Source organism: Nicotiana tabacum, chromosome 17 (genome assembly GCF_000715075.1).
Source record: "Nicotiana tabacum cultivar K326 chromosome 17, ASM71507v2, whole genome shotgun sequence".
NCBI classification, from domain to species: domain Eukaryota; kingdom Viridiplantae; phylum Streptophyta; class Magnoliopsida; order Solanales; family Solanaceae; genus Nicotiana; species Nicotiana tabacum.
The window spans coordinates 26958714-26985939 of NC_134096.1; the positions used below are offsets into that span (position 1 = coordinate 26958714).

General features: G+C 37.9%; 1 protein-coding gene across 1 annotated transcript; it reads right to left on the reverse strand.

Moving 5' to 3' along the window:
* Window positions 1–2589: 2589 nt before the first annotated feature.
* On the reverse strand, window positions 2590–5576 carry LOC142171747 (uncharacterized). The gene is made up of 7 exons (XM_075235444.1): window positions 5340–5576; window positions 4986–5112; window positions 4712–4908; window positions 4307–4485; window positions 4143–4201; window positions 3343–4029; window positions 2590–3242 (listed from the first exon to the last, which is right to left on the reverse strand). Exons 1-7 carry the CDS (start codon window positions 5574–5576, stop codon window positions 2590–2592), a joined length of 2139 nt encoding a protein of 712 aa, XP_075091545.1.
* Between the last annotated feature and the right edge of the window lie 21650 nt (window positions 5577–27226).

Consider the following 27226-nt stretch of genomic DNA (forward strand, 5'->3'; position numbering starts at 1 on the left):
AGTATAGTAAAATATCGTATCCACAAGGATTAGAGTTAAATAGTATTTTCATAGTTTCTAGCTTGATTGCTATCCAAGATGATCGGCATTTGAGATTTATGTGATTAACACAAAAATTAACTAAGAATCTAACTTATTGACTAGTGAAAATTGAAACAAGGAATAAGCAAAGAAGGTTATCAATGGGAGAAGATAGGGTTTTGATAGGATAGGTGCAAGATAATTATTCGGGATCTAACTCTAGATAATTCGCTTCTAATGTTCAAGTGAGTCTCTTGAATTCACTCAACTATTAGTTCAACCGTTTAGTAGAAACTCCTCTCCAGATTAAGTATCAACCTCACAAGATGAACCAAGTTAAGCTCGGTGAAGATATGCAAGAATGCGTATTGGATTGGTCTTTAGGAGAACCTCGCTCGATTATCCTCCTAACTAGGTTTAACCAAAGATTCAACTTGCCTCTTTCAATTACTAAGAATAATTAATGAACTCAACCAACAATATAATGCAAGTATAGCACAAGTTATGCCTCTCTCGATTACATGAATAAGCGAATATAGATGCAACGATTAAATCATCCAAAAATGCTTCAATACATAAAACTAGAATTAATATCCATAAACAAATATCAATACACCAAATGCATAAAACCCTAAAGGGAACTACTCCATAGACATGGAGTAATTCATCACAAATATGAAAAAAAAAGGAAAACATAAATTCAATCCAAACTCATGACTTGAGTGAGGAAGGAATGATGAAATCCTTGTGATTTTGCTCCTCCAACTCCTCCTTAGCTTCCTTAGGTCTAAAGTATGTCAAAAGTCCAAAAAATAATATTTTTCCATATATTTATTCCAAGTAGGTTCGGCCCTAGATGAAACCATCTTCTCCTAGCCGAAATAGGACATTGGCTCTGGAAAAATTGCACAGGCACGCCGCATGGGGCGACGCGTCATGCGGGTCATTAGTGGGGAAATCCAGAGAGCTCAACAATTCATTAGGCTGCCAAAATACACTGATGCGTCGCACTATGCATCGCACCCTGCGTCGCACTAGTGCAAATTTATTAGTGTATGACTCAAATCTTGCGTTTTGACGTCCAGACTTTGTCCTCGACCACTGAACACGATCACGACTTAATCCTTTGGGATTTTAATCAAAATTCAAAGCTCAAAATAGCTCTAATTAGTTCCACAACATCTACATAGCTCGCAATCACTCCTACAAGGCATAAAACACATAATAAGTACAAAACACTAGCGATTAAAGCTCAAACACAATTAAAGTCCAGTAAATTAGAACGAAATAAGTGACTAAAATATGATATTATAGCCTACCATAATTTTGCCTTTGCATACACTAAATCACCTTCCCCATCTCTAACACAAAAGCCAATAGAATTAAGACCCGAATTTCCTCTTGATGCCCCATCAGTATTGCACTTGTACCAACCAGTATAAGGCAGCTGCCATGTCACTCTTTTAGTTATAATCATTGGCATATACTTTTCAAAGAAATCTAATCATGTTTGGCCACAAATGTGGTTATGTGTAAACCAACTATATCTAACTCTTGCCAAGCAGTATAGTGTCTTGTTGATCTGTATTACCCTATTTATTAACACTGATCCTCCATTCCTGTTTGTATTCCTCATCTTTCATAGCTCCCATGTAATGACTGCTAGCACTGCCTGGAATAATGGCTTCAATTTTGGACAACGTGAAGCATTACACCATGCCCTAATCACCTGGTGTAACTGTATCAGTGGCACATTGATCCCTGCATCATTCATAAATGTCTTCTACACTTTAGTAGTAGTTGTACCTATCAAAAAATGATGTTCAAAGGTTTCCTCCTGTGTATGTTGACAACACCAATACCTAGAGACACATATCTATCCCTGCTTTCTCCATAGGTCATTAATAGCCAACTTTCCCCTCCATAGTTTCCAAAGGAAGAATGAAATTTTGAATGGCAATCCTTTGATCCACATCTGCTTGTATTCTGGATTGGGATGCGCTCTATGTCTCACTAAGTGCCAGGCACTACTCATTGTGAATTTACCTGATGCAATAGGTTTACATATAGGTTTATCCCAGTAACTAGAGGTGCCTTGAAACTGCACATTATGCACAATATGCTCAGCTATGTCTTCAGGGAAGTTCTGGTCAATCAGTTCCTCATTCCAGCTATCTTCTTGCCTCAATTCTGCTACTTCTTCCAGTTCCTCATTGATATGAAAATCAGGTAGCATCAAGTGGTATAGTGCTCCTAAACCTGTCCAATTTTCATGCCATACATGTGTTATTCCACTTTTCATCTCCGACAGTATTTCATGCTTCACATCTTCCCTTGCATTCAGCATCTGCCTCCATACATGAGAGCCTGCCCTAAACTGCACTACTGTAGGGATCTCTTTCTTGCAATATTTGTTCCACATGAAGTTAGACCATAATGATTTGGTTGTTCTGAATCTCCACCACAACTTAGATAACAAATCTCAAGAAATATCATGTAGAGATCTGAATCCTAATCCACCCTCTTGCTTAGGCAGGCATAATTTTGGCCAGGATGCCCAATGTCTACTTATGCCTTTCTCCTTTGTGCTCCAAAAGAAATTGCAAATATCTTATGCAAATGTTCAATAACATTATTTGGAGGATCAAGCACTGATAGCATATTTACTGGCATGCTTTGCAACACAATAGTAATGCGTGTTGCTTTCCCACCAAATGATAACAACTTCCCTTTCCAAGAATGTAGTTTACCTTTCACCTTCTTTATGAGATCATTATAGTAATCTTTCATTCTTCTAGTGTAAAAGTTGGGGCACCCTAGATAGGTAAAAGAAAATTCCCCTCTAGTAAAACCGGTGGCATTTCCTACTGCCTGAAACAGTGCATTAGACACATTAGCATGCATATAGAATGAACTCTTGGATTTGTTGATTAACTGTCCAGAAATCCTCTCAAAACTCCCCAATACTGTCATCACCTTCTTTAGAGATTCTGGTTGAGCTGAGGCAAAGATGATAGTGTTATCAACATATGCCAAATGATTTAAAGGTTCTGACCACTTAGGCAAGCCAAAACCTATAAAGGCTTTGTCCTCAAACAACTTATTCAAGGATCTAGGTAGCACTTCTGCTGATAATATGAACAATGCAGGAGACAATGGATCACCTTGTTTCACCCCTCTTGTAGACTTAAAGAACCCTAAATCTTGACCATTCACCAATACTGAGTACCAATTATTGGATATCAAGTTCCATACCATGTTGATGAACTGTTCTGCAAACCCCATCTTTCTTAAAACATGGAGTAGATACTTCAAAGATACCGTTCACTTCTACTGATAATATGAACAATACAGGAGATAATGGATCACCTTGTTTCACCCCTCTTGTAGACTTAAAGAACCCTAAATCTTGACCATTCACCAATACTGAGTACCAATTATTGGATATCAAGTTCCACACCATGTTGATGAACTGTTCTGCAAACCCCATCTTTCTTAAAACATGGAGTAGATACTTTAAAGACACCCTGTCATAGGCCTTAGTCATGTCTATCTTAATCATTACATTGGCTATCTTATCTCTAAGTCTTATATCTGTTACTCTCTCATGTGTCAATAGAATGTTTTCAAAGATGCTCCTTCCCTTCATAAATCTAGATTGATTTGGAGATATCAAAGCAGGTAAAAGCTTCTCCAACCTATCATGTAGCACCCTGGATATCACCTTATTGATGAATTTGCTTAAACTTATTGGTCGAAGGTCATAAAATATTTGCACCATAGGTTTCTTAGGTAACATCACCAAATTAGTATGTGTAAAGTACTTTGACAGTGCAACTCCTCCATAAAAATGTAGTATAATACTGTATATATCAAAACCAATAATCTCCCAATAGTCTTGATAAAATATTCCAGTAAATCTATCTGCACCACTGGAACTGTCTCCGCTTAATTCAAAAACTGCCCCTTTACCTCTTCTAATGTTGGATATTTGCACAACTCCATATTCTGCTCTACAATCACCATAAAAGGCATGTTGTCAAGCATATCATAATCTGTAGGATCACCCTCATTGGTAAACTAATTTTGATAGAAGTCCACAACAGCAATAACTAATTGACCTTGATCCTCAATCCAGTTTCCATATCCATTTTGAATCCTCTTCAATTGCAACTTCTTCCTTTTTCCATTCACATGATTATGAAAAAAGCTAGTATTTTTGGACAACATGAAGCATTCCACCATTCCCTAATAACCTAATGTATGGGCCTCTATACTCAGATACTTCTTCAATTCTGCATGGGCCTGTTGAAGAACTATTCTATTAGCTATTGTTGGCTCCTCCTCAAACAACATCTCTTTCACTTTTACTATGTCTTCCAAGATTGCCAACTGCTTGAAGATGTCACCAAAAGTGACTTTACTCCATTTAGATAATGCAGCCTTCACGTTCTTCAACTTATGCTTGAACATCAGAAAAATGGTCTCTAATGAAGTCTGCTTGCCAGTTTTGCTTCACCACTTATTTATAAGATTTATGTTTGGTCCAAAAGTTTAGAAACCTAAATGGTTTCACATAGTTTGCCGCTTGTTCTCCACAACTCATGAACACATGGGCATGATCAGATCCAATCCTTATCAAATGCTAAATCTCAATAGTAGGAAACAGATTCATGAAAGAAAGATTTACCAATATCCTATCAAGTCTCTTAAAGATACATTTTGCATTAGGTCTTCCATTCCACCAAGTGAATGGACTCCCTTTGTACCCTAAATCAAATAATCCACTTGAATTAATACAAAATGAAAAATCCTCATATTCAGGAGGGAACATTGGGAGACCACCAATATTTTCATCTTTATGAAGAACCGCATTAAAGTCTCCACCTACCATCCAAGGAATCTCCATGTCACTTGCAAGATAATATAAGTTATCCCACAAATCCAGCCTCTCTAGTGCGTACACTTTGCATACACAAATATCATCATGACATGCTGGCCAATGTCTTGATGAAACACCTTAACAATGATCTGTTGTGCAGAGTCCATGATCAATTCCCATTCCACATTAGCATCAAAGAATAACCAGATCTTCCCATTAACATTTGATAAAGCAACTTATATATTCAACCTTCTTCTGTATCTTTGTATGTGTCTTTGATTATAAAATGGTTCCATCAATGCAATCACAAGGAAATTGTGTTCTCTTTGCATATTAATCACACTAGGGAAGGCCTACTGTGTATTTACAAACCTTATATTCTAAATTAGAGATTTTATCATCATTTAGTCTGTGGCAGTGCCCTTCTGGGCATTACTCTTAAAGGTTGTAGTGCTTTCTTGTTTTGTTCCTGCTTCTTTCTTTTCTTTCCTACCTTGGCACTAGCTCTAGGAGACATGTGAGCCTCCCTTGCTACTTTTTTGAAATTTTCAGCTGTGGACTCATCTTCTCCTTCCTCCTCATATTGTTGCTGTTCCACTAAAGCTTTATCAATCCCCACATGAGCCACATTGTGTGTTACTAAATCATGTAAATTCTGAATGGGAGTCTTCATAGGCGCACGGACTTGGACCTACCTATTTTTCTCAGTTCCTGGTACATAGGCCAAGGGAATTGGTTCCATGTCTTCTGTTGCCTTTGGTACCATAGTCTGCTCTTTGGACATCACCTCCTTTAGCATACTATCATTATGTTGCATAGTTTCCAAAGCCTCCTGCATAGCCTTAAATTGTAGCTCATATACATTAAGCCTCCTGCATAGCCTTAAATTGTAGCTCATATACATTACCCAGGCTAGGGTTTACTGTAGCTACTAATGCAAGAGTTACTGTTCCATTAACATCAGTAGGCATGGCATCAACTGTTTGATCCTCTGACCTCACTGTATCTTCGAATGCATCATTGTGAAAATCATCAACCTGTCCCCCACATAAAACATCCACCAGATCATTTGAATCTAGTTCAAAAACCTAGGAATACTTCAAAAACCTCGGCAGTATTCCTAGGTTTTACTGTTCCATTGGCTTGCTCCTTCCCTATATCTTTTCCAGCTGGATCCTCCATGTTTCTAGCTTCTTCAAGTGACCCTGCATATGCTCCAATAGGTTTCCTCACATGCTGTATTATAGTACTTGATGAATTGCTAACCCTAGTTTCCTGAACCCTAAGGTTTACTGTAGCATTGTTTTCACTTGTTCCTGTGAGGTTTTCCTATATTTTGCCAGTTTGTACTTATATTCCATTCATGTTTGCCTCTGCATTATCCTCCAAAGCCTATACCTCATCACTCCATAGAGTCTTGGATTCCTTGATAGCTTTAGTTGCCTGTGTTGCCTTTGATGCATGCTCTACAGTATGAGAAACTGTTTCCTGGCCTGACTGGTTAAGTGTAACATTAGATACTTCCTTACTTGAGCCAAATTTTTGTCGAACCTAGTCAATAATCCTCTCTTTATTGGCTGAATCAGCAGATCCAGTGCCACATGAATTGGGATTAGGTTTAACCCTAATTATTTTATCACTAGGATTAGCATTGTCTCTAGCTTTCCTAGAGTTGGAATTGGGATGGTTTTCTACACTGCTTGGCTTCTCCTTCGCCTGTATCTTCTTGGATTCATCCTCACGCAACCTATTGGTTATATCCTTACTATTTCCTTCTCTATTGACATTGGTGATTCTCAATATAGGTTGATCAATTTCTTCAACTCCCAGTGCTTGTTGCTTGTGGACACCACCTCTCCATTGTTCTTTCCCTTCAATTTGCCATTCCACTGCTCATTTGCATTCTCAATAATATGACCTCGCTTATCTCTTTGGCATTTGTTTTGCCTTCTTTGCATCAATTCATGCCTAGATTGATTAGGAATAGGCTTCCCAAGGATCTTTCCACTAAATTAAACCTTAGTCGTGTTAGCAGTTGTTCCAACAACTTCCTTTCCTTTGACAGTATCATCAACATTCTCCTCTACCTTCTTGTGAAGTTCATGATGAATGATCCAGTATTCATGTTAATTATGCCCTTATTTTTTACAAGTCTTGCAATACTTAGGCATATAGTCATATTTAATTTTAATCCACTTCGATTCTGCTGGGCCAGTCTCATCCTCTTCTTCAATGATCTTGATTCTTTGAGGAAGATTAGCTAATAAATTCACCTCAATTTTTACCTTTTCACAACTTGGTCTTGTACCATTTTTTGTATCCATATCAACATGTAAGGGCTTACCCACAACCCTCACTAATGTGAACACAAACTCCTTACCAAATCAATTAGGAGGCAAATTATGAAACGAGATCCAAGCAATTGCTATGGGTGTTTCCTCCTCCGGCTTCCACCAAGGGCTCCACTTAGTACATCGCATCTACCACATATCTCCTTGAGCGTTCAAGTAAAATGTTGGTTATGATAGAAAATGAATGTAATCCTCCATTAAAGACAACTTAATCAGGAGTGTGCATCTTCATTCAAACCAATTGAACATGAACCTTTTAATTCACATTGAATTGGTATAACCTTACGCAACTCTTGAATAACAAGCTTACCATAAGAAAACTTTCCTAGAACTGCTAATTGTAACCCTTGTTGTACTTTAGATTGCTTTATTTCATTCTTCTTCCACTTGATAATTGGTTCCCCATGTAAATACTCTACTGGTTTGATAGGTACGTGGGATAGGGTTTGCATGGGAGCATTTAATGCTTTAGGTTGTAGAAGTTGTGCATAGTCTGGTAATGGATTAGGGTTTTAATGGTTAGGGGTGATTGTAATGGAGTGTTTGATGACTCTAGCCTGTGAAGGAGGCTGGCCAGTGGCTGGAACAGCCATGAAAGCTAGGGTTTAGGCATTAAGCATAGGGTTTTTCATGAGAGAGAAGAGAGATACTAAATTTGGGGTTTTGGTTACCAAAGTTTCCTATTTAAATGCTTTAAATTATATTGTTGCCTGAGAGTAGACTTATGTAGAGTATCGGACTTGATATTTTAAATATCTGGCAGACTTCTTGATTAGCAATAGAGATTATACTTCCTTTCACAAATTTATCCTGTGCTATACAAATTTGTCTGAAAGTTTTTTGGAATTTCGTAACTCACACATATATTCGTAAGCGGGGATGAGCGCCTTAGCAATACTATTATGGATCAGGCCGTACGACCTTAGCAGTATTATGAGATGCATCTATGGTTTACGCTGGTCAACCCTCTGCAATGTACACGATTATGGGATCGAGCTGAATGGCCTCAGCATGGATCGAGCCATACTCCACAGTAGGAACTCGTGCCATTACTCTTTTGGGACCAGGCGACTCATCTTAGCAAAATCGTGCGTAATACCTGATGTGAAGTCTGTGTATCGTGAGTTTTCATGACTTGAGATGTGAGCCTTTATTTGGTGTTGACCATTATCTATTCCATTTGAGAAAGTATACGACTATTGAGGACCTCGTGTTTATTCTCCTATTGAGGACAATATTATGCACTTATATCTGTTTCGTTGTTTTTACTTGCTATGATTCATTCATGTCTACTTTTAGTATACGATTTATTGGGCCACTAGTAAGTATCGATGTCGACCCCTCGTTACCACTTCTTCTGGGTTAGGCCAGATACTTACTGGGTATGCATTGATTTACGTACTCATACTACACTTCTGCATTAATTGTGCAGATACTGAGGCGGATTCAAGTGGTGGTCATCTTGGCGCATAGGCACAGATGCTAAGGAGATTTTATGGTGAGCTGCATTACATGTTACGATCCACAGCACATGGAGTCTCCATCATATTCATTTATTTTATCTTGTCTATTGTATATTCTAGATAGATGTTGTATTAATATTGTACTTCCTAGTAGATTCTCATTCACTTGTGATACTAGGTTCTGAGGATTTAGATTATGTTCTTGGTTTATATTCTGACCAGGTTCGAGCAATTAAATTAATAACATCAGTATTTTCTTATGAAAATGAATGATTTTAGTTAGTTATTTCATTATTTCTTTCGAGATGCATGTAGATTATCTATTAATGTGTTGATTTCATGGTTGGCTCGCCTAACAACGACGTTGGGCGCCATCACGCCTATAGTGAGATTTGGGTCGTGACAAACATATTTAATTATCATGTGATTTTTCTCTACTCTTACCATATCTTACACTGTGACACTTAGATTCATTTTTTTGTTAATAATTCTTTGGCTAACAATGTAATTTAAAGTAATAGCCTTAGGTGAAGTTTTAATCATATGAACAATTTATTTATTTTTACACATACTTTTTCATTAAAAAATAATTCTTTTCTTGTATATCATTGACAAATCTTTCCTATTCCCTATTTATTCTTTACTCAACTAACCCTTTAGGATAGAATCTTAATAATCCTAGCATATAAGATTTGTGTAGATAATTCTTTCTTATGCTCCCCTATTTATGATAGATTTTCTTACTTTATTTGATTATTCCTTTTAAGTTAATTGATATCTATTTTTATTCAAAGATAATTCTCTACCTTTATTTACATGTCTTCAATTAAGACTAACCTTGAATAGTTAAATCACTTGGCTTTAATTATAAATTGAAGTTTCCTTTATACTTTATCTCGAATCCAATTCTTTCAATTAAACTCCAAAAAGATTTTTGTTTATTAATTTACTTTACATATCCTACTGTATATATTTTAGTACAAATGGAATAGTCATGCTTTAAATATTTTCTCACTATATGACAATTACATTAGCTAGTCTTTGATATGAATTCTTTGTGAGGTAGTTAATTATTCTTTAGAACATTCTCTCATCTATTGGATTAAGTCCACCAGAACCACAATTTTGTGGATCTTGAGGGATGCCTAACCTCTTTCCCTCGATATAATTTAAACCCTTACATGGAATCTCAACGGTTTTGCATACCATAATTAAAGTTTAACTTACATAGTGTAGTATAGGTATCTTTGTATACCTTAAATACTAGGTGGCGACTCTAAACTCTAAATAACCTTATAGAGCACTATAAGGGTGTGTTTGGTATGAAGGAAAATCTTTTTAGGAAAAATGAGTGGTTTTATCACTTATTTTCTCTTGTTTGGTTGGTGAGCGGAATATATTTTCCGGAAAATATTTTCTAGTATTTGGTTAGAGAGTAGAAAATATATTTTTTAGAAAAATATTTTTTTATGCTACTCTCCTCCCCCCTTCCCCTCTCCCAAGACTCTAAAATTCACACAAACCCAAAGGAACTAATGTGATGCTTTACTTTTTTACGCAAAAATAACGTTGAAGTTTGTGCTCAATAACTAAAGAGAAAATACTCTTTTTTTGTTGAAAAAGAAAGTACTCTTTCTACAACATGAAAATAAAGTACTCATTTTATTGCAATAAAAGAAAATACTTTTTCTACATTATGTAAAGAAAATACTCATTTTGCTAAAATAAAAATAAAAAATATTTTTTACATCATGAAAAGAAAATATTTTTTTTGTTGAAATGAAAAAAATACTTTTTATACATGAAAAGAAAGTTTTTTTTTGGTTAAAATAAAAATATACTTTTTTATATTATGAAAAAATACTCATTTGTTGAAATGAAAAACAAATCTATCTATAACATGAACAAAAAATACTATTAATAATATTTTTATTTAGGGTGGGTAGGTGGGGGTGGGGTGGGGTTTGGGGTTGGGTGGTAGGGTATGGGGGTGGGGAAGGTTGAGAAGGAGTTTTGAAAAATGATTTTTTACTTCTCTTAACAGGGAAAATATTTTCTTCCAATTGGAGGAAGATGAGTTCATGAGGAAAATGTTTTCCAAAACATTTAGGCCAACCAAACATAGAAAAATTGAAAAATATATTTTGGAAAATATTTTCCTTCATACCAAATACACCGTAAGTTGTATGTTGTTTTGACTTGTGTAAAATAGGGTAAAACAACATGGCAACTCTGCTGGGGATATTTCAGGTTCTAAGCATAGCGGACTTGATCGATTACTTGAGGGATTATAGGTTCTCCAATGTCGTAATTTCTTTTATATTCGTATTGCATGTTCTTAGTTGTATAGTCTTGTCACATGCTTCTAGTTGTATACTCTTTGTCACAAGCTTCTAGTTGTGTATTCTTTGCCACATACTTCAAGCTGTATATTCTTTGTCACATGCTTATGATGTATATGCTGTGCACATGCCTATGCTGTATATTCTTTCATGCTACTCTATGTATGCTTTTACACATGTTTGGGTTGTATATTATTTCACACATGCATATGCCACAACTTTATAAAAATGTCATCACTTTTCTATTGAGTCTTGGTCGTACACAATCACACACAAAGTCATGCGAGGGTTGTCGTTTCACCCCTTGGAATCTTCTTTCAAAAATCTTTAGTTTTTGAGATTGGCATACGAGGTTAACTACGTACCATCTCGTAATTTTCCTTAACTCATGCTCGCATCTAGGTAAATGTACTCTTAGAATTCATAGGTCACTGTACATATGATCTTGGCGCTTGCTTTAGCTGGATTAATTGTTACATATCCTTTACTTGTTACCCATTCTTTATGTGTTACATATTCTTTATTTGCTAATGTTATGTATTCTTTATTTGTTACATGTACCTTCTACTTGTTATCCACTATCAGGTTCTCTTTGTCCGACTAAACCTGGTTGACTTGTAATGAACCTTTGACCTTTCAAATACACATGCCCATTCTGGTCTTCATGACCATTCCCATAATCATGCCATAATCTGGACTCTACCATCCTTTTCAAAGATACGTTAATCTAGCTTGGTACATCTTCCACTGATTTGACGTATTCTTCTCAATCATACCTCACACTTTCACTAACTTTTGTCATTTGAGACAGATCCATGCACTATTCTACCTTCTATCTCTTATTTAAAAGTTACCAGTCTCCAATCACCCACCCAAGGATTCTCATTCGTAATCACATTCCTTCTTAAAGAATAATGACTCATTCATGATAACCATACAGACCTCATAGTTCCAGAATGGCCCGAACTATGTTTTGACTTGATTCTTGGTTTGGAAAGATACATAGGCAACACTACATAAGGATTCTGTCTCCCATATTTCAAATTGATATCCTCATTAGTGAAAACTAGGGCAGTTCTTTTGGAACAGTGCAATGATGCTCTCAACCCAGAAATCTCCAAGAGCATAAACCAAAATTTTCCCAAAATCCAAATCTCAAAATACCATACCAGTCATACCCAAACCCTCAGTCGACTTAAATCCCAAAGTATGGGATACGAGTCCTTTCTTTAAACATCTGGCTACGAAGCCATGATGTCCGCTCCAACTTTTCAAACCCAATGATTCGATACAAGTCAACCAATTTTTGTTATAGGGACAAACTTTTATTCAACTCTTGAGGAGTGTTATGCTCGCACGGCTCAGACAAACAAAGAAGAACAAGCAAAGCCTCAACTCAACATGAATAAGTTTCCTTCCCTCGAATTAAGAATTTTTCTCTGGACGCAGGAGGGACAACACCATCTCCGAAACCGTCATGGGATGTCGACATCACGTTCCTGATCATAATCGGATACACCATTGGCTGCACGGCCTTATTATTCACCCTCTTAGTTTTATAACTTCACCTTAGAGGGAATTTAACATTTTCTCCTTTGTGTTTTGCAGGAATATCATCCTGGGCACTTCATGGGAGATAATATACGACCTTGGACTTTGTGGAGCATCAGTTAGATAATCAGGGGTGTATTGGTTTTGCAATTGTATTTCTCAACTCCATCATTTTTCATGACTTCGCTTCTCTCACCACTTTTCTATATTTTGAAAGAAAAATCATTCCCGGTTATCAACCGGGATAGTTCCCATGGACAACCGGAAGGTGCATCATCCTGGGATTGCATGGGAAATAACATCCGACATCGGACTTTGCTGAACATCAATCGAACAATTAGGGGAGTATTGGTTTTATAATTACATTCTGCAAGTCCATCATTTTTCATGACTTCACTGCTCTCACCACATTTCTATATCTTGATAGGATAATCGCCTCGGTTAATAACCTCAGACGATTACCAAATGGTTCCTGCGCGAAAAGCCACAACAAGACGTCCTTGCAGTTAATTGGGAGACAACTACTGTCTCGCAAATGATCAGGGAGCATCGAAGTAACTATTCAAAAGAGCAGTTGGGGCATATCTTTCAGAGGGAGTCACTCTTCAACTTCCGAGGATACCACGTCTAACCATGGACACAACGAGGCATCGCTCCGAGTTTGTCTATACCCTTACATCTTGTACATATCTTTGATGCAATTAATATTGTTAGATGCAATTCTTTGAAAATAGGAGAGTAAAAAAAATGTTGAAAACCATACATCTTGTACTCTCTAATCTTCACGATCTATGCATACCTGATTCTTGATCTTGTGTCAAGATACGTACGCAACCTATCATGGGTCCGGTTTTTCTCGTCCTTAGATAAATGAATTGGTCAAGTCTAGCCACTTGGGTCACATTTGACCGAATATATTCACAAAAATATCACTTCCTAAATCAAACAAAAATCAAAACCACATATATTGTCCTCTATTGCTTACTTAAAAGTCTTTCGTGAGACGACATAATCCAAAAAATATTTTCTTTTATAAGTCCTCCTTGAGGAAACTCAAAATAAAAAAAAACAATCTTCCTTTTCCTTTTTTACAAGCCTCCCGCAAGGGAATTCAAAAATTCAAAAATTTTAAAAAAATAAAATGAAAGTCCAAAAATGCTTTCCTTCTATGTATAATCTTTTTGAACTACGCCTGGCCAAATTCTCATTTCAACAAGTTACATAGGCAACCTTCGGGTTCAGTCTCATTTTGCAAAAAAATAAAATAATTCAAATCAAGAACCCTTCTTTGGTTCGGTCTCATCTTTCATAAAAAAAGGGGAACCAAGAACCTTTCATGGGTTTGATTTCCAATCTTTCAAAAATCTAAAGAAAAGCAAGAACCCTCTCTTGGGTTCAATCCATTTTAAAAAATAACCAAAAATCAAACAAGAATCCCCATTGGATTAAATTCCATTTGTCAAAAATCAAAAAATATTATTAAGTCAGAAATTCAAAAAAAAATTCAAAACAAAAAAAGAACCTTTCCTTGGGTTTGGTTCCATTTATCAAATCGAAAAAAGAGAAGAGAAGAAAGACAAGAAGAAAGAAAAAAAGAGATCATAACATATTAGCTTGGTTGGTACGAATACAATTAGGAGTGTTCATAAAAAAAGAACAAGTGTTAATTGGTATCAGTTTAGGTAGGCAATACTCAACAGGAGAACCTGATGAAACACAATCAACAACATACTCATATAAAGTTACATAATTAAAAGCAAGCCATGAAAGATCAATTATGGCAATGGAGCCTTAGCACATAAGTTTTAAGAGGCATGATCATGAACTGATTCAGGCAGAACTTCTACACGAATGTTTCAACATGGAAATATAGGGAAGACATGGTCACAATCAATTGGTAACCAAGCAGGAAAACTGGTAGGAATGGTCCAAGACAATTACAAGTAATTACTTAGTTCACATATGAGAGACTTAACCCTTTGAAATTCTTAACATGCATCAGTTACTACAAGGGGCTCCAAAAAGTCTAAAGTAATGCATAGGATCATGGTAGATGACAAGTATACAAACTGAAAGTCAATACAACACCTAAGAGAGCAAAATTATGCCAATCGTCTGCACATAGAAAGAACATGCTCATCTAGAAATCTTGGACTTAAACAACATTAAAACACATAGAATTACAGAGAAACATTATCAAGGCCAACAAATTAGTAGAGCATATAATAAAATATTAAAGTTCAAATTGCAGGAAAACTAAACCATGCTCATTCACAGGCTCAGAGTATACACATAAACAAAGGAATAAAACTTTCAAGGGAAAGAGTAGTAACCAGTTGCAAATGAAACGAGCAAACAGCGGAGGTAGACTTAATCTTAACAGCAATCTAATTAGCAGAGAATAAGAGAGAACAACAAAACTCCCAAGTCCAGTGCGTTAGAGTTCACAAGAGCTTCAAACGAGCTTTGAGTAGTGCTCGCACTCGGGAAGTTAATGAATCAATTATAGTGGCCTTGACTTTCAGCTGGCAAAGAACCTAGTAGTTTCAGAATATCAGAGTGATTAAGTGAGGGAGTAAGAGTGATGAAAGTCTGTCTAAAGGGGAAACTAGGGAGGGGTTATATAGTGTTCAATCACGCAAACAAACTCGGAAATAAATCACACATAAGAAAAAACAATATCACATGCAATCATTAAAGTAGCTTGTAAAAGGAGAAATCGAGTTCCAAACCCTAATTAGGGTTCAACGTTTGAAATTAGCCAGTTGGTGTGGAAAATCAGACCATTTTCCGTGCTCCAAATCTTGAAGATCGAAGCTTTCCGGGTATGATCTGGAAAGGTAATACTTGCCAAAATTAGGGAGAGTATTAAGTAACACCACGAGAGTGTGAGTAGTAGCAGGGTGGTGTGAATAAGGTAAGTAGATCGTGAAAAGATTCCATAGTATAGCCGTATTTGGAGAGATTTGGGGAGGTAAGACAACTAGGGTTCATAGAAGAGAGGGGAAGGAGTTGAGAGAGTTTAGAGGTTGCAGGTTGAGAGAAAACGGGATTAGGGTTTAGGGGGTCGGGTAATTAAAAACGGGGGAATGGTTTTGGGCCATTGATCATGAGAGATCAACGATCAAGATTTTTAGAGAAGAGATGGGGCGGGTCGCTTAATGGGTCCCGACCGGGTTTGCTAATGGGTTGTTTGGTCAGGGTTGTAGGGTAATAGGCTAGTGGTTTTGAGAGCTGGCCTGATATTTTGGGCTTTTTTGGTCCTAAAATAGACTAAAAATGGGATCCGAAAATAAATTAATAAAATATTTAAATAAATATAAAAAATACTATTTGTGCTATTTAATACTTTAAAATAGTAACTGAAGATTGTAAAAATATAAAAATGCTATTTTGACATAAATAATACAATGAAATACAATTATTTGTAGAGTATAGGCTATTATAGCAAATAACGTGTAAATCGTAAAAATGCAAATACAATTATATTAAATGAAGCAAAATATTCTAGAATATCATATGGATATAAATAATTAATTTGGGTGGTTAAATCACCCAAAATAATTTGAAGGGGTAATTAATAAATATTTGACAATTTAGCAAAATGCAAGAAATCAAATTTTAAAGCTTTAAAAAATTATAAAAATCACTTATATGAACTCTATAAATTGGAAAATATTATTTTAAAAGTATATGAAATACTTTATAAAATACGAGGGCAAAATTGGATATCAACACCTGCCCCTCTTTACTAGGAAATGATGAAAGAATTATCGGGTAAAGAAAATGATAATTAATTTTGTACGAATGAACGAGGATTGGGGTATGAGGTGCTTAAAATATGGGGGCTGAATACTGGTTCTTGAGTTGCCTACATATCCATTATTTTACGGAAATCAGTCCACGTGTAGTTCTAAATCCAACGGCAGACGAGGCCTGTGGAGTCGTTATGAAAAGGGTAGTGTCATAAATAGTTGATAATTTCCGGCGAAGGTTATGAATGCGAAATTGAACGTTATGGATGCAAGGGACAAAGAGGTAATCAATTGTCGGTTATCGGTTACTTTTGGGGACAATCAAGGGATGTGAACGTTTTGAACGGAAACCGAAGCGAGAATTGCTCCTGTTTGTAGACGGTTACCTCCCGAGTTACGTGCAAAACTTAAAACACGATGCACACGAATATATAGTTGTTGCAAAAATTTAAACATGATGCAAATTCTCTTTGGACTATGAGAATTCTCTTCGGATGATGTCCTTAGACCATGACGTCCTGGGCCATGAGGCATATGATAAAGGATTCGTAGGTAATGATATGATGTTCTCTGGCCATGAGGATGGTGCCTCTGGACTATGACGCCTTTGAATAATGATATGCAGTTTGAGATCTTTGGGCAATGAAATGGTGTCTTTAGTCTATGAAGATGGTTCCTTCGGACTATGATGCCTTTGGACAATGTGGCGATATTTCAGCCCATGAAATGCAAAGATGCAACGGTATTGATTGAGGAATTTGGCAATGCTTAGACACATGCGAGAATAAATGAAGACCGTGCTTAGCTCTGTATGAGATGAGGGCAGTGCTAAGCCCTATGCGGATAATGAGGGTAGCGCTTAGCCCTATGCAAATGAAGACAATGTTTAGCCTTATGCGATGATGGAGGCAGTGCTTAGCCTCATGCAATGTAATGAGGGCAGCGCTTAAACCTATGCAGAGAAAGGCATCATTTAACCTTATGCAATTATGGAGGCAGTTCTTAGCCTCATGCAATATAATGACGGCAATGCTTAGCCCTATGCAGAAAAAGGTGGCGTTTAGTCTTATGCAATGATGGAGGCAGTGCTTAGCCTCATACAATGTAATGAGGACAATGCTTAGCCCTATGTAGAGAAAGGCATCGTTTAGCCTTATTCAATGATGTAGGCAGTGCTTAGCCTCATGCAATGTAATGAGGGTAGTTCTTAGCCCTATGTAGAGAAAGGCAGTGCTTAGACATGTACAATGATGGAAGCAGTGTTTAGTCTCATGCAATATAATGAGGGTAGTGTTTAGCACTAAGTCAATGTGAGAGAGGGAAGGGATTCTTAGCTTGGCGCATTTAGGTTTGGTAGCATCTATCTATGTGAAGATATTAGTCTTTGTTGTGCATCCCTTCCAGATACATTTGATAATGTTGCATCTGTTATGCCTGCATCCAAAGAAATTTTGTAAGTCAGGGGAAAGTTGGTTCGTTCTTCCAATTCTCATTTCGCCCTTACTCCGGTCTTGACGCTTTATGCTTGAGTTAACCTCGGTAGCATTTGGCTATTACCAAAATGAAACTTTGAAAATGTGCATTTGTGATAAATTAGTTGTAAGAAATGAAGTTGTTCGAAATATATATGATGATGCATAAAAAAATATTTTATGCATAAAAACAATATTTTTTGTCGAATCATAAACCGTGATACGCTTTTGAGATATTGCGACATTCTTATCCTGGAATTTTGAGGATTCCCTCAAAAGTTTGTCCCAGTTTTGATGTATACCTCCGATGATACTCTTTCGGCGATCCTTGACGTAATGACATTAATTCTCCGAAGCTCAAAATCGTGCCTCAGTTTCCAACCATAGAGGGGAGTGACGATTTTATTATAATGTGACCGAACGCACAGGGCTGCCTACATATCCCCTCTTAAATGGGAATCAGGTCAAGCATCGTTCATGTTACATCAAAGAAAGTGCAAAAATAATCTCAAACATAATATCTCTTGACAACGTCTGAATTGATAGGGTTTGGCCATATCTCTCCATCCATTTCTGCTAGTATGAGTGCCCCTCATGTTAGCACTCGATGACCATGTAAGGCCCTTGCAAGTTAGGTGAGAATTTTTCTTTCACTTCATCCTGATATGGAAAAATCCGATTCAGCACCAATTTTCATGCTATGAATTGCCTTGGTCTAACCTTCTTGTTGAAAGCCTTCGCCATTCTATTCTGGTAGAGTTGACCATGACACACCGTGTTCATCCTCTTACCGTCAATGAGAGCCAATTGTCTGTATCGGCTTTGTGCTAATTATGCATCGCTAAGCTCAGCCTCCTATATGATTCTCAGGGAAGGAATTTCTACCTTAGCGAGTATAACAACCTTAGTACCGTAGACCAACAAATAAGGATTTTCCCCAGTTAACGTTCGGACTGTTGTACGGTATCCGAGCAGAGAATATTGTAGCTTCTCGTGCCATTACTTGTAATTGTCCACCATATTCCTTAATATCTTCTTAATGTTCTTGTTGGTGGATTTTACCACTCCATTCATTTGTGGCCTATATGATGTAGAAATCCTGGTGTTTGATCTTGAAAGTTTTATACATGGCTTTAATCAGATCACGATTGAGATTGGAGGCATTGTAAGTAATGATTGATTCGAGCACCCTGAACTGGTAGACAATACTGACCCGAACAAAATCTGCTACGACCATTTTAGTCACGGCTTTGTAGGAGGCGACTTCGACCCATTTTGTGAAATAGTCTATGGCCACCAAGATAAATTTGTGCTTGTTGGAGGCTGCTGGCTTGATTTGTCCGATGACATCCATGCCCCAGGCGGAGAAAGTCCATGACAAACTCATCACATTGAGTTCATTGGCTGGTACTTGTATCATATTAGCACGTATATGGTAGTGGTGGCATTTCTGCACGTACTTGATGCAGTCAATTTCCATGGTCATCCAAAAATATCCTCCCCTTAATATCTTTTTGGTTAGAATGAAACCATTCATGTGAGGTCCACAGGTTCCGACATGTATCTCCTCGAGCAACCTAAATTATTCCTTGGCATCGACACATCTTAGGAGACCTAAATTGGGAGTCCTTTTGTACTGAATTCATCTATAATAAAAGAAATGGTTAGCTAACCTCTGTAGCATGCACTTTTGAGTATGTGTAGAATTTTTCAGGTACTTTCTTTTCTCCAAATACTCTCTGATATCGTGAAACCATAGATTCCCGTCAAACTCTTCTTTGATGTGAGCACAGTAGGCAGGTTGCTTGTGGATTTATATTGGGATGGGGTCAATATATTTCTTGTCTAGATGTTGTATCATGGAAGATTGAGTGGATAGTGCATCTGCGAACTCGTTCTGGATTCTACGAACATGCTTGAATTCTATCTTTGTGAACCTCTAGATTAAATCCTGTACACAATGTAAGTATGGCAATATCTTGGTATTCTTGGTGGCCCATTCCCCAAGTACCTGATGTACTAGCAAGTCTAAATCTCCAATTACCAGTAATTCTTGAATATTCATAGCGATGGTCAACCTAAGTCCAAAGATACAAGCTTCATATTCTGCCATATTATTGTTGTATGGGAAACTGAGCTTGGCGGATACCGGATAATGTTGACCGGTTTCTGATACTAGGATTGCTCCAATGCCCACTCCCTTGAAGTTCGCGGCTCCATCGAAGAACATTCTCCTACCATCATATGCTTCGGTAATATCTTGTCCAATGAAGGACACTTCCTTGTTGGGAAAATACATTTTTAATAGTTTGTACTCTCCACCCACATGATTTTCTGCCAGGTGGTCGGCCAATACTTTCCCCTTGACTGCTTTCTGAGTCACATAGATGATGTCAAACTCACTTAGTAATATCTTCCACTTTGCCAGTTTGCCAGTCGGCATCGGTCTCTGGAAAATATACTTTAAGGGGTTCATTCTTGATATGTGGTATGTGGTGTATGCACAAAAATAATACCTCAACTTCTGAGTGTTCCATGTTAGAACACAACAGGTACGCTTCAATATTGAGTATCGAGCTTCGTAAGGTGTGAACTTCTTACTCAAATAATATATTGCTTGCTCCTTCTTTTCGATCTCATCATGGTGCCCAATACACATCCAAATGCTGTCCAACACGTACAGGTGCAACAATAAAGGTCTCCCGGGCTCTAGTGGGACCAACACATGAGGTTTGGCATGTACTCCTTGATTTTATCGATCGCTTTTTGACACTCCTCGGTCCAACTTGTTGCAACATCTGTTCTCAGTATCTTGAAGATTGGTTCACATATTACTATTAACTGTGCTATGAAATGACTGATATAGTTGAGGCAGTGATCCACTCCCAATCCACACTCAACAATGAGTGGAAGAGGCCGTTGGAAGAATAGTACCCAACTATGAGTCGCAGTCGATTTCCTCAGTGAGTTAAGTGTGAGTGTTAGAGAGTACACTTGATGCGTGTAGAAGAAATAGATTAAATACGCTTCCAAACAAGATGATTTTGCAAATTACTTCTATAAACTATACTATTAATGATTAACTAGAGAAATGAAACTAGAAATTGATTAATTGTTTTTGGTTGTTTTCAAATAGGTAAAAGGCCTAGGGATGTAACCTTCACCTAGGTGTTAGCCTAATGGGTTTATTACGTTAACACTTGTTTTAGTGATTGGAGTGTGTTATAGCTCTCAACTATAAGTAACCCACTCGATACCTCTCGGTCATAGAGTGATTTTGCCCAATTTGGCTTTCTCAAGCCCAAATGGGTATCAAGCCAAATAGTTGACATGACCTCAAGTCGGGTTTTTCCTATCTCTAGTTCAAACCCTTTAATTAAGCTAGTCAAATCCTTAACTAGCCCAATTTCTTGTTAGCCAAGTTTTTCTAGACTAGGTACCTCTTTCTCGAGTCAAAACCAAGTCAAAAAGGCATGAATCAATGTTTTGCAATCATTAATTCTAAAATTAAAGCATGAACAAGGCTATAACAAACACCCAATCATAAACAAGCATTAGATTAATTACCAATAAGATTTACATACTAGGGTTGGGTCACAACCCTAGTAAATATCTAGCTACTCAGTAGAAATGGAAGAAAACAAAGAAGAAACACTAATTAAAGCCATAATATAAAATTAAAATGATAAACTATTGTGTTTTTAACCCAAATTGGTCACAAATTACCAAAAGTGGTAAACTGCAACGACTACAACTCAAAAAAAATACAAAACTTGACCTAAAAAAGTGATTCCCGTCTATTTATAGTGGCCCAAAATTTGTTGACAAAAATGCCCTTCGAGAGGTTATGCGGCTGCACAATTCCATGTGCGTTTCACACTTTGCTCGAGTGTGCAGGTTGAGGGATTCTGCAGCTGCACAATTTGATCTGCGACTGCACTTTAGCTTCTGTGGCCGCACAATTCCGTGTGCGGTCCGCACTTCTAGCAAGGGTTCAATCTTGGTCGTTTTGTGCACTCTCTAAACTTTTTGAATGCTTGTCAGTGCAACCATGTTTTGTAGCTACACAAATTGTGTATGGTCCGCACTTCTCTTAAATCAACTTCTGAGCTTCAACACCAGATCCGCTGCCGTAAAGAGAATTCTATGGTCCGCACTTTCTTTTGTGGCCGTAGAAATACTTCTGCGGACCACACTCTTGGTCTACTGCACCCCTTCTTGCCTTATGATCCGGAACACTACTTGTTGAGTTAGGTTTCTTTATTAGAATCAACATCTCCTAAATTCCTATAATTTGCACCCTTTCATTATTTTTGGAAACATAAATCAACACTTTCGGACTAAAACTAAAGCAAGAAGGTACTAATAAGTGGTCAAAATCCACACTTATCAACTCCCCCAAATATATTAGTTCCCACCTCCTTAGAGTGAAAGGTCATTTAAGAGAATCAATGCCATTCACAACCAGTTGGGATCAACAATTACCCACACTACTCATACATTATCAACAAGGTGACAAATCACATATCATGCACATATAGTTCTGATGTGACATTTGAGCTTCAAGAATTGACTTTACTCATCAAAGACTCTTGTTCTATCATGTAGATCATGGTGGACTGTAAACTCTTCCTCCTCTACCTTCCATTTTCCAAGCTCACTTCAAAAGTTAGCACCACTTTTCTCTCACAATAGAATGTCATAAGTACGTCTTCAAGTACCATAAGCTTTTCCCTCATGTAGATCACCACTAATGTGAGCTCAGTCGGTTCAAAATCAAGTAGGACTTCTTTTGGGTTGTAGTGAAGGCGTTTGGATCGGGGTAGGATACCATATGGGTAAGTGGTTACACCTTTCCATAAGCCCACATTTTCATTTCTTGGCTCACATTTACCAATTCTTAGAGGCATTCTCTTTTTCTTGGGGGTTAGAGAGACTTGACATCACTCTTTCTTGTTATTTTCATTATTTTTCTCCCTTGATGCTCATGTTAGGGATAATTACCTCTTTTTGATTCCATCAACCCTTCCTTTTATTCTCTTTCTTGCATTTTCTTTTTGTTCTTTTTCTTTTCTTGCCTTCTCTTATAGAGATCATTTTTTCCCTCTTTTTGGTGCTTGATTCCTGTTTCAAATTCCTCAACTCTCCCCCAAACTTATGCCTTAAGCCACTTATTTCACAAGAGTGTTAAGGAAGGTCTGGGTGCCAAGAGACGATCACGACAAAATGGGTAAAGGTTTATATCATGGTTATCAAATGAGAAAGGCTAGAGGCTCAATGGGAGTTGACTAGGGATAACAATATTGGTTGACAATAGAAAGTTCAAACGGACCAAAGAAAGCCTACAATCATTTCCCAAACCAAGAAAACTTAGGATTTTTCCTTGAAGCACATTCGAGGCAAGTTCTAGACCATTCATACGGGTACTTGGACTAGCAACGAAAGATCACCCCACCCCTCATGCAACTAGACCGTAAAAGAGGATAGAGTCGAGAGCCTACAATAACCACAATCAAGTTAAAGATCACTATGGTCCAATAAATCACTCAATGATTACCAAAGTCAATTCAAGAGTCTCAAAGTCACTAACTAGAGCTATTTTCTTTCAAAAATATTGTTTCAAACCATACGCACTTAGTTAAGTGTGTTAGTACCAAATAAAGCATGAATAATTCTTTTTCGAGAATCACTTGATTAGGCCTTTTATTCATTACTATTACTATTATTATTACCTAAATACAAAAAATGGACTCATTCCCGTAAGAAGGTTGTCACATCATCCATCCTCGGGACGAGTCACCCGGTTCACACAAAACTACCTTTGGAAAGAACCATGACATTTATAAAATCAAAGGCTTATTATCCATATTACTACGAACAACATAAAAATAAGCTACTAATATAAAACAAAGCTTCTAACAAAACAAAAACTAAAGTGGATAATTAAAGAAGCTAATGAACAATAACTACTAAAGATAGATAAACTAAAAATAAGAATAGAAATAAAATCATCCAATTATTACTGTCTGAATGTATCCAAAATATGTCAATCAAATAAATTCCACCCCTCGAATAAAGGTAAGCATCATCCTCAATACTTAACAAAATAAGAGTGAAAAGAGAGAAGGTGAAGAAAACTCCCTAAGCATCCTTGGACATCTCAGTGTCCCCATCAACATCTTCTCTTGTTGGGTAAGCCAATTGTATCTCATCATCATCATCATATCTGGGAGTGGCAGGAGTAGCAAACATTGCACACACTGCTTCAACAGTGTCGGCAGCAAGTCATAGCTCATCATACTGGCCAGCTGGTACAACCGGTAATGGTGCAGATAGATCTGGGGCGGACTGGTCTGGTTCAAGTAACATGCCTAATGGCAAATCCCCAGCTGTTGCAAGTCGGGTCACCTCCTACCTAAGCTTATCAACTGATCTCTTGCTTGCCTGGGACTTCCTCATCTTCTTCACTTCCTTGGTAAACTCTTCAATAATCGACCCATGCTGTACCAGAGTGTCCATGATTATCTTCTGGTTGTCAAGAATCTTGCGTAACTTCTCATCAAGATTAGTGGAGACCTGTGGTGCATGTGTAGATGACTGTGCTGCACAATACTAGATATCTCACACAATTTTGAAGTAGCTGTCTGTATCTTGTTGTTGAGACTCACAAATGTTTGGGAGACTCACAGAGTAGATAATAGAGCTGTAGGCATGGGCATCAGCCTCGAAGCTGTAGCAGGGGCTGCCCTGGGGGCTATGGTAGGACCTGAAGATGGTGGCAGAGGCATAGCAACAACACTAGAAGAGAGTGTCAGCTGTCTTAGAAACTACTATTGTCGGCTCATCAGATTAGCCTGTGGTGGTAGAAGGCTGAGCTCTCTTCTTTGTGTTGGTCAAATCCATCAATGAGTATCAGTCAAGCGGCTTCTTCTTCTTTAACTTTGTATCATATGATCTTGGCTCTATCTTTGCATCAATAAGGTACTCTGTGATAGTGTTGGCATAAGGGTAAGCCGTGTTGGTCTGATGTGCTACCAATGTAATATTGGCCGACATCACATAACCTACATTAATTAAATACCCGACCATAATAGAAGCCACTAGAACAACCCATGGAATAGGCATATGGGTCTCATTCTGGCATGGATCAAGTCTACTACACCCAAAAGTCTGCCATCCCTCCGCCTCAAAGCACAATGTGTTCCGCTTAATGGGAACCCCAGCAATGATCCATGGTGGTGGTAGCCCTGCTGGTGCTAAGATCTCCGCTAACCATGGTCAGACTTCTTCTTTAATAGCAACTTCTCTAGGTACTCTTTCTGCTCTAAGTCCTCAAACCCCAAGTACATATTTAGCGTGTGCTGATCAAACCTCACCTTGAGGTTGCGTACTTTGGTCACCTTCATCCCTTTATTGATGTGATAAATATTGGCGTAGAACTCTTGGACAAGGTACTCCTTGGCATCTACCACTCTCTCAGTGAACAACATCCAACCTTCCTCGCTCTAAACTGTTTAAGCACTGCAGGGTTGTATGTCTCTAGATCCTTCAACAAAAACTGCCTCTCAAGGGTAAAGGATCTCGTGGGCCACCACAATCGGAAGTCAATGAAGGCATCCAAGCTTACAAATCTGTCCTCCCATATCTCCTTCTTCTTTGATATCTCCACACCAATGGATGTACCCTCTTCCCTTATACCATCATCAGGGATATCCTGTACTGTCTGCGCATCCGTATCTGGAATAGCTGCAGGCTTAGAAGTCTGGCTAGCACTTTCCTAACCCTCGGAAGTGCTGTGAGATGAAGAGGCCTCATCCATGGTCTTAGATCACCCTTGTGACCTAGACTGTGTAACTACATGCTCCTCCAGAATAGAGGTGGAGTTTTCCTCAGAAGCTTACCTAGATGGGACATAAGATCTAGACTCGGATAGGTATGCACCCCTCCCTCTGCTTGCAGTGGCCTTCTTCTTGATAGTTTTGGGCTGGCTAAGGGGCAAGGTACCTCTACCTCAACCCCAAGAAGAGTTACCTCTTCCTTTTGTAGTTTTGCCGCGGCCGCGCTATCGAACCATAATCTGTGTCAAAACAAAGAGGATTGTTGCTGCAGGAATTGGGAACTGTGATCCGCATATTTTTGATGTGCGGCCGCATACAGGGAGTGCAGACTGCACAATTGCAAGTGCGGACGCGCTTCTAAAAAGTAAACTTCAGAGGCTCAAAATACTCTTCTCTGAAGACAGTGTGGATACTGTTTTGCGGCCGCAGAATGCGTCCACAGTCCACACAATTATCAGTGCTGTACGCACATATGGGTCTCAAGAGGTAGACCTCTGATAGGATTAAGTGCAACCTTTCTCAGATCTTTGTGATCCACACAATTAAACTGCGGTCGTAGAAGCACTTTCCTTCACCAGGTTGCCTACAACAACAAAACTGTGGACTGCACAAATCCAAATGCGGCCGCAAATTTCAAAATTTAAGAATAGACAGTCATTTTGTACTTAGATTTTGCAATTACTTGTACAAATCAATATGACAACATGGTATACATATGAAATATCACTAACCCAACCCGTTAGAGCATGCATTATCAACTACTCAGTACATATCTACCCCACATGGACACATGGATGAACTCTTATAATATATGGCCTAAAAAAAGAAACTAAAAATTCATATGAGTGCACCGGGTGTGTAAGCACAAGTTGGTGTGTGTGGGGGATAGTGAAAATATCTCGAGGAAAACTTGCAGAGTAACAGTGATTGTGATAAGAGTGAAAAGTGTAAAATGAACTCAAAGGATCTATTTATACTAAGAGTCATAAGAGGGAAATTGAGTCAAGTGCGACCACACAATTCCATGTGCGGTCCGCACTCTTTCACCTGGGTCTGTATTCTCTGAGCCTCATGTGCGGTCCGTACATTTTTTAGTGTTGCCGCACAAATCATCTTGCGGTCATAGATTTTCCCCCGCACTGACAAACTTAAAACTTCAGAGAGTTAACATTTTCATACTTATGGAAAGTTTCCAATTGTGCGATCCGCATATGAAATGTGCGGCCGAACATGTACTTCTGTTGTGGCACATAAAATTGTGTAGTCTGCACAAATAAAGTGTGGTCCGCAGTTCCTTCAACACTTAGCCATTTTTTAGTCCACCCTTCTTGCAAGCCACACTTAACCATGTAGCACACTTCACATCAAGTTAAAACACAAATAACATCTAACTATAGAAGAAAAAGGAAAATAACATGGGTTGCCTCCCAAAAAGCGCCTGATTTAACGTCGCGGCACAATGTCATGTCAAAGCCCCTCACGTGAAGTAAATGACCGCAACCACGTGGCTATCCGACCTTTCTCAAGTAATTCTTCACCCGATAACCATTG

Excerpts from the sequence above, each read along its gene's own strand:
- LOC142171747 (XM_075235444.1), bottom strand. The coding sequence starts at position 5,576 with ATGAAGACTCCCATTCAGAATTTACATGATTTAGTAACACACAATGTG. Across the intron at positions 5,113-5,339 it reads AAGCACTACAACCTTTAAGA|ATCTGGTTATTCTTTGATGC; the intron begins GTAATGCCCAGA and ends GTTAATGGGAAG. Across the intron at positions 4,909-4,985 it reads GATATTTGTGTATGCAAAGT|GTGGAGACTTTAATGCGGTT; the intron begins GTACGCACTAGA and ends CTTGGATGGTAG.